This window comes from Pelophylax lessonae, assembly GCF_965119305.1.
Source record: "Pelophylax lessonae genome assembly, chromosome: 11".
NCBI classification, from domain to species: Eukaryota; Metazoa; Chordata; class Amphibia; order Anura; family Ranidae; genus Pelophylax; species Pelophylax lessonae.
In genome coordinates, this window is record NC_138778.1 from 14,600,176 (window position 1) to 14,609,074 (window position 8,899).

The following is an 8,899-nucleotide window of genomic DNA, read 5'->3' on the forward strand; positions in this document are numbered from 1 at the left end:
CTGGGGGACCTTTGGCTGGGACTTGTAGTTCTGTATTGGCTGTGTGCTGCTATCTGAATACTGGGACTTGTAGTTCTGCATGGGATATGTACTGGTATCTAAACACTGGGATTTGACGTTTTGTATTGGTTGCATGCTTATATCTGAACTCTGGGGTGGCTGGGACTTGTAGTTCCCTATTGGCTGCTTGCTGGTGTATAAACACTGAGATTGCTGGGACTTGTAGTTCACTGAGATTGCTGGGACTTGTAGTTCTGTATTGCTCAGCCAATGATCAGAAAGGAGAGAATGACCTCCTAGGCAGCGCACAGCACGTGACCTGAGATCGGCCAAGAGAAGAGGAAGTGGACGAATTTATTTCATTTCCGCCCTTCCAGCAGAACTCTGCATGTGGGCGGAGATAAATCCGGTCCGGTGGGCGGAGATAAGTCCGGTCCGGTGAGTTGTTGCTCCTGTGCGGCGGAGGAAGAGAACACCGGGCACTGCGCTGACCTTCCCGGCTGTAACACAGTAAGTGTCTGCACAGGGATCCTGACTGAGTTCAGTTCCTCCCTTTAAGGCCACCATCTGCATGGAGTTTGTAGGTTCTCCACAGTCGGCGCACCATCTGCATGGAGTTTGTAGGTTCTCCCCGGTCGGTGCACCATCTGCATGGAGTTTGTAGGTTCTCCCCGGTCGGTGCACCATCCGCATGGAGTTTGTAGGTTCTCCACAGTCGGCGCACCATCTGCATGGAGTTTGTATGTTCTCCCCGGTCGGTGCACCATCCGCATGGAGTTTGTAGGTTCTCCCCGGTCGGTGCACCATCTGCATGGAGTTTGTAGGTTCTCCCCGGTCGGTGCACCATCCGCATGGAGTTTGTAGGTTCTCCCCGGTCGGTGCACCATCCGCATGGAGTTTGTAGGTTCTCCCCGGTCGATGCACCATCTGCATGGAGTTTGTATGTTCTCCCCGGGTTGGTGCACCATCCGCATGGAGTTTGTAGGTTTCCCTGGGTTGGTGCACCATCTGCATGGAGTTTGTATGTTCTCCCCAGTCGATGCACCATCTGCATGGAGTTTGTATGTTCTCCCCAGTCGATGCACCATCTGCATGGAGTTTGTAGGTTCTCCCTGGGTCGGTGCACCATCCGCATGGAGTTTGTAGGTTTCCCTGGGTTGGTTCACCATCTGCATGGAGTTTGTAGGTTTCCCTGGGTCGGTGCACCATCCGCATGGAGTTTGTAGGTTCTCCCTGGGTCGGTGCACCATCCGCATGGAGTTTGTAGGTTCTCCCTGGGTCGGTGCACCATCTGCATGGAGTTTGTAGGTTCTCCCCGGGTCGGTGCACCATCTGCATGGAGTTTGTAGGTTCTCCCCGGGTCGGTGCACCATCTGCATGGAGTTTGTAGGTTCTCCCCGGGTCGGTGCACCATCCGCATGGAGTTTGTAGGTTCTCCCCAGTCGGTGCACCATCTGCATGGAGTTTGTAGGTTCTCCCCAGTCGGTGCACCATCCGCATGGAGTTTGTAGGTTCTCCTCGGGTTGGTATGGGGTTTTTTTGAAAGTTACACAATCCAGAAACAACCTGGAGAGTTAATCAATTTCTGGTCTAAACCGGCTCTTCCTGATGTGTGACTGCAGACGTTAGAATGCGACTCATTTGGGGGGGGGGGGGGGGGACTACATAGCATGCTTCTGGGACCCCCTTACATCTCTGCCCCCCCCCCCCCCCCCCGCACTATAATGAACAAATGTGCGTCCCTGCACAGCGCTGCCAAATATTTGTAGATTTACCCCTCCAATAACTTTAATTCTTCATAATCCACATGATTGGGGGTGGGGCAGGGGGTGTGTCCTCCGCCTACATACTTTGTGACGTCCCTTGTTCTAATTTAAGAAGTATGGAGGCGATTCTCTGCAACTTCATGGGACATTTCTAAAGTTTTTATACATACAGTATCTCACAAAAGTTAGTACACCCCTCACATTTTTGTAAATATTTTATTCTATCTTTTCATGTGACAACACTGAAGAAATGACACTTTGCTACAATGTAAAGTAGTGAGTGTACAGCTTGTATAACAGTGTAAATTTGCTGTCCCCTCAAAATAACTCAACACACAGCCATTAATGTCTAAACCGCTGGCAACAAAAGTGAGTACACCCCTAAGTGAGTACACTCTATTGGGACTTCCAAGTTTTGGGCGCTCTGTGTGCGTCACCAGCGGCTCGCTCTCGTGTGATTTTACACAGCGGGTGCCACAGATCCGATGTCCACCGGCACCCGCTGATCATTCGCTACTCTGCCTTGTTTACTGACATTTTGTCAGATTGTCATTCTGTCAGTACAGAAGACGTGGATCCTGTGTTCCTGCAAAGCAGAAACGCCAATCCATGCCTTCCCCTAGTAAAAGCACCCCCCCCCCCCCCCCACTAAAACACCAGCTAGGGACAAAATTAACACTTTGATCGCCCTTGATGTTGAACATTTTCCCTGCCAGTGTCATTAGTACAGTGACAGTGCATATTTTTTGTACTGATCACTGTAATAATGTCACTGGTCCCCAAAAAAGTGCCAGTTAGGTACCAGATTTGTCCGCTGGAGTCTTGCTGTAAGTCGCTGATTGCTGCCATTACTAGTAAAAAAAAAAAATATATATATCCCATCGTTTTTAGATGCTATAACATTTGCGCAAACCAAATATATATATATATATATTATTCAAAAAATATGTAGCATAATACATATTGGCCTAAGTCCCGGTTCACACTACAGTCCATTCAGTGCTATGGGAACCGTTCTAATAGGAGCAAGTCGCGCCGAAGTCGCGGTGCACGGCAACTTCACAGGTCGCCGCCGAAGTGGGATCGCCATAGTGTGAACCGACACTAAATGTGATGAATAAACGTTTTTTTTTTTTTTTTTTTTACATTTTTATATTGGATCTGTTTATAGCAGAAATTAAAAAATGTGTCTTTTTTTTTTTTTTTTTCAAAATTGTTGGACTTTTTTGTTTTCTAGCGCAAAAAAATAAATAAAAACACACACAGGTGATCAAGTGCCGCCAATGGAAAGCTCTATTTGTGGGGAAAAAAGGACATCAATTTTATTTGGGTACAGCATCGCACGACTGCTGCTGTGCAATTGTCCGTTAAAATAACGCATTGGCAAATCGCAAAAAATGCCCCTGTCATGAAGGGGGGGGGGGGGAGGGAACCTTCCAGAGGTCAAGTAGTGAAAGCAAACATATCATCATAGGACAAATATTGTGGTTGCCATTGCTGACCTCCCTTTATGAAACCACGCCAGTTGCCAGGCTGCTGTGCTGACCTTCTAAGTCACTGACCTGGAACATCCATGCCATGCCATGCGTCTTATCTGCAGGCTTGTTCCAAGTCACTGACGCACAGTAATGAAGACTGCTAATAACTGACTTATTGATGAATGAATGAGACTACTTGTAAAAAGCCAAAACCGCCACATGATATACACATATATTGGATAGCTAAAGAGCCAACCTAGCCAATAAATGACCAGGGGGGGGCAGCCCATACACATGTAGGGGCCTGGGCATCCCCAGGGGCCTGGCTGCCTGGGCTCAAACCAATGGGACTGAGTTGTTGATGCTAGTAACCAGCAATTGCCGAAGCAGGGCGGTCATGGAGTGACTCCCTGCCTCTGCAGATGTCTTTGCTGGATTGGGCCGTCTCTTTGCTGAGTATATGGGGATGTCTCTTTGCAGGATTGGATTCATTTTCATATATTAAAGCGGAGTTCCACCCAAAAGTGGAACTTCCGCTTTAGGGAGTCCTGACCCCCCGACATGCCACATTTGGCATGTCATTTTTTGGGGGGGGGAGCGGGTACCTAGTTTTGACAGGTACCCGCTCCCACTTCCGCTCGGAGCGCCGCGGCGCCCTGAGCGGAAGTTCTCCTCTCCCCCTCCCTCCCTGCAATCTTCTGGGACACGTCAGAGGTCCCAGAAGATTGCCGGCCAATCACGGCGCGCAGCGCGACTCGCGCATGCGCAGTGGGTACCCGGCTGTGAAGCCGCAAACTGTAACAGCCGGGTGCCCACAGCAGTGATGCCGGCGCCGAGGGAGAGGATCGAGGCTTCCGGCGGCCGCATCGCTGGACCGTTGGACAGGTGAGTAAATGGCTGGAACTCCGCTTTAAGTTGTAATAGTGTTAAAATAAAAGTGGGTGCACTGAAGAACAGACAGTGGATGGATTCTGTATGACAGCCAGTGAGTGGGCCTTGGGGAATGTTGGTGGTCAAATCCCGGGGTGGGGGGGGGGGGGGGCAAGGCTATGTAGGGGCCCAAAGCTATGTAAGGGGCCCCAAAATTTCTGACATAAAAAAAGATCTCTTGCTGGTGCAAAATATTTTTTACTTGTCTAGTGGCCCTAAGAAAAAGAGGGGAGGAGTGGCAATTTGCTTTTCAGAAAAGGTTCCATTCACACCTATTACTGTAGTAGAAAACAAATTGGCCTAAAATTTTAAAAAATTTTGATTTTTAAATCTTTTCAGAAAACAAATTGGCCTAAAATGTGCGCTCGCCCCCTAGACGCTCACAGGCTAGCGACGTAGTACTTTGCCTGTACGGGGCTGACCGCCGCAGTAAATAGTCGTGCGGCGGTCGGCAAGTGGTTATTAAGTAACATATACAGCAAATATTTTTAGAGTTCATTTAAAAGTATCAAGTCTGTCAAGGGTCGAAGCTGTACAGTTCCATAAAGTAAAAGATAATCCCATGATAAAGAATGAAAGGTCTTGTGCACATCTAATGATAGCAACATGCAACCGACGATCGCGAGTGGCCGGCGGACATCGGGTCCGCCGGTCACTCGCACGGGGGGGTCCGTGAGCGAGCGGGAGCGCGCCTCCAGCGGTGTGGGCGCGCTCGCTCCCTAGAGCCTCACAGGCAAGCGACGTCACTTTGCCTGTGAGGGGCTGACCGCCGCAGTAAATAGTCGTGCGGCGGTCGGCAAGTGGTTAAGCTCCCTTCTTTATGATCATGACAACCTTCTTCTGTTTTCCAAGCATAACACTTTTTATATTTTATGTTTCAGTTTCAGAAATGGCGTCTGCAGATGTAAGGGATGAACTGGACTGCTCCATCTGTTTGAACATCTATAGGGATCCCGTCACCCTGAGATGTGGACACAACTTCTGCCAAGTCTGTATTGATTGTGTGCTGGATTCTCAGCGACGCTCTGGCATGTATAACTGTCCGGAGTGCAGAGAGGAGTTTCTAGAGCGCCCCGCGTTGAGGAAGAACACGACCTTGAATAACATTGCACAACGCTTCCTCTCTACTGAGCCAAAGAAAGAAGAGAACCAAATCTTGTGTACAAACTGCATTCATGCTTCCGTACCCGCTGTTAAAGCCTGTCTACTATGCGAGTGTTCCCTATGTGACAACCACCTAAAAGTCCACAGCACCTCACCGGAACACGTCATTATAGAGCCCACCGTCTCCTTCAAGAACAGAAAATGTCCCACACACAAGAAGGTTCTGGAGTATTTCTGCACCGAGGACCGGGCCTATATTTGTGTTTCCTGTCGGTTGGATGGAGAACACAAGAAACACAAAATTAGCCTTTTGAAGGACATCTCTGACAAGAAGAAGGAAATACTAAAAAATGTCCAGAAAAAACTGTTGTCCAAGCAGGAGAAGGTTGGGAAAAAACTCCAGAAATTCAAAGAGCACAGGAAAAAAGCCGAAGAAAATGTAGCAAATGAGAAACGGAGAGTCGTGGCTCTGTTCCAAGACATCAAGAGAAGGCTGGAAGAGCTGGAGAAGAAGGTCCTGAGTGAGATTTCCCGGCAGCAGGAGCAGGCCTCAGTCTCGGTGTCTCATGTTGTAAAGAAGCTTGAAATGGAACAGGATGAATTGTCCACAACGATGCAGCAGATTGAAAACCTGCTAAAAATGACCGATCCCTTCACAGTTTTACAAGAAGGGCAATCCCTCATGCATGAGACTCTCGCCACAAGGAAAAAGGACGAGGAGGACACAAAGGCGGATGATAAAGTCTATAGCAATGATCTGGATATCGGTCGGATCTCAGGGACTTTATATGGTGGTCTGTCCGATTTTGCAACATGCGTAAAAAAAATGTCTAGGCAGGAGGCAACAACAGAAGTCCTATTGGACATGAACACGGCTTGTGAGGACATTGACATCTCAGGTGACTTAAAGACTATATCCAAATCGGAAATGAAACAGTATCACCCTCTGAGGTTTCAGTATTATCCACAGGTGTTAAGCACCAGCCGCTTCTCTTCAGGGCACCATTCTTGGGAAGTAGAGACCAGTGATATTGGAAACTGGAGGATAGGGGTGTGTTACCCCACTATTGACAGGAGCGGGGATCACTCCTATTTTGGGGATAACGACAAATCCTGGTGCCTTCGTAGGTATAACAATAGTCAGTATTCCGTAATCCACGATGGCAAAGAGATCTCTTTAACGGAAAAGGTCTCCAGTCATAGATTGAAGGTCTGTTTGGATTACGAGCATGGGAAGGTGTCCTTTTATGAGCTGGGTGACTTGACTCGGCATCTCCACACCTTTACTGCCACCTTCACCGAGCCCCTCCACGCTGGCTTCTGTGTGTGGGATGACTGGCTGAAAATCTCAATGTAAATGTAAACTTTGCAAGGGATATTTTTAATCACAGTTCCATGATAGTTTACGTTTTTGGGGCTGTATTCAAGATATGCAAAGAGAGATCACACAACACAACCACTTGTAGGTGTAACATTTTTATTAAATAACGACAGACACAGATAACAAATGTATTAATACTAGAAAATATAACAAAAATACTTAAAGATGCCACAGGTCCCTCCATCTTATATGGCGTGGCCCAGATGATCAGATCAAACGCATGCATAACGCAGCTCTGCGAAGAAACAAATTATTCCAAGTTTTAGCTGTATATACAGGACTTAAAGCGGTAGTATCCCGCTTTTTGACACTTTTACCTACAGGTAAGCCTATAATAAGGCTTACCTGTAGGTACAAATAATATCTCCTAAACCGGCACGGTTTAGGAGATATTTACAGTGCATGCAGCCGCTCGTGCGAGCGGCGCATGTGCTCTGAAGGTCCGGGGGACCTTCAATTAAGTTGCCGGGAGCTTGCCGGAAAAATCACTCATGCGCAGGAGTGACGTCATCGCGGCTCCGGCCAATTATCGTGCCGGAGCCGTCTCTTCCGGCCAATCAGCGTGCCGGAACCGCCGAACCCGGAAGAGACGACGAGGGACCATGGCAGCCCCGCAGCGATGTCCGGGGGTCCGTGTCGGGGCTTCGTTTTCAGGTAAGTTACACATAATGGGCTAGTATGCGTTGCATACTAGCTCATTATGCCTTTGTCTTGCAGGTTTTTTTTTTTTTTTTTTATTGAGTTTACAACCGCTTTAAGCCCCGTACACACGCAGCGATTATCTGCCGACCGATCGTCCGTCTTTTGTCCAGAGTGGTGTCTGTTGGTTGGAATGTGCTCTAGACTGCACACGAATTTTCCCGCATGACAGAATTCTACTTCAGAAGTGATGTCATGTGTTGGTTTGCTTTCTTTGTGTTCTTTCATCTCTGAGCATGCCCAGTCTTGCTCATAAGATTTTTCCCCATCGAAAATCTGTACTAATGATACGAAAATCGGACGTGTTTTGACGGTCGACAAAAATTTTATAGCCTGCACACCAGGATTTTTTCGGCCGAAAAGTCGGAGTCGGTTGTCGGAAGCATCATATTAACAAGCCTAAAATCGGCAGATCGGTCGTCGGACGAAAATTTCCGGCCAAATTTCGACTCGTATGTACGGGGCTTAACACTTTTTTTCCAAGAGAGATCACACCAACACTTGTAGGTATAACATTTTTATCAAATAATGACAGACGCAGATAAATGCATTTATAGTTGAAACAAAAATACTAAACTAAAGATGCCACAGGTCCCTCCATCCTATATGGCGTGGCCCAGATGATCAGATCAGACACATACATAACGCAGTGCTGAGAAGAAACAAATTATTCCAAGTTTTAGCTGTATATACACGACTTAGTGTTACTAAACCCCACGACAGTAAAATCAGTCTGTACAATGCAGTAAAGCGTGCTTGTTACACTCACTGTGGAACCAAAGGCCTGTGCATTGTGTAAAAAACAAAAATCTGTTTGATCCTGTCTTCTCTGATCTCCCCTTCTTTTACTGTCCCCAAACCATCTGCTAATAGCACAGAGCCATGGGGCACTCTGCATATGCTCAGTTTGGTGTGTATTGCTAAAGCGTTTTGTTTTTTTTGGAGAGTGCATGAAATCAGGACCGGGCCAATGAGCCCTGTCCGGAGAGAAAGTCATGGGTCAGGCAGCCTCATAGAACAGTCAGCAGAATGAAAACTCCTCTTACAAGCTTTAAACAGTTCTCACGCCGGACACTTATAGAAATCGCAAGACTGCTACATACTGCTGATGAAGGAATTTAGCAGTTTAGATTTACTAAAATAATTGCTTTTGCCTGTTTTGTGTACTGTGGGAGACCAGATATAGTGAAGGCCCGGCTCCTGGGGAGACCAGATATAGGGAAGGCCCGGCTCCTGGGGGGAGAGACCAGATATAGGGAAGGCCGGCTCCTGGGAGGGGAGACCAGATATAGTGAAGGCCGGCCCCTGGGGAGAGGCCAGATATAGTGAAGCCTGGCTCCTGGGGAGAGGCCAGATATGGTGAAGGCCGGCTCCTGGGGGGAGACCAGACATAGTGAAGGCCCGCTACTGGGAGGGGGGGGGGGGGGAGACCAGACATAGTGAAGGCCCGTTACTGGGAGGGGGGCCAGATATAGTGAAGGCCGGCTCCTGGGGGGGAGGCCAGATATAGTGAAGGCCGGCTCCTGGGGGGGGAGACCAGA

At 48.2% G+C, this 8,899-nt stretch overlaps 1 protein-coding gene across 1 annotated transcript; it reads left to right on the forward strand.

Moving 5' to 3' along the window:
* Positions 1–5,058: 5,058 nt before the first annotated feature.
* LOC309566166 (E3 ubiquitin/ISG15 ligase TRIM25-like) lies at positions 5,059–6,681 on the forward strand. The gene has a single exon (XM_082271232.1). The coding sequence runs from the start codon at positions 5,064–5,066 to the stop codon at positions 6,633–6,635; it is 1,572 nt and encodes a 523-aa protein (XP_082127358.1). The 5' UTR covers positions 5,059–5,063; the 3' UTR covers positions 6,636–6,681.
* Positions 6,682–8,899: the final 2,218 nt, after the last annotated feature.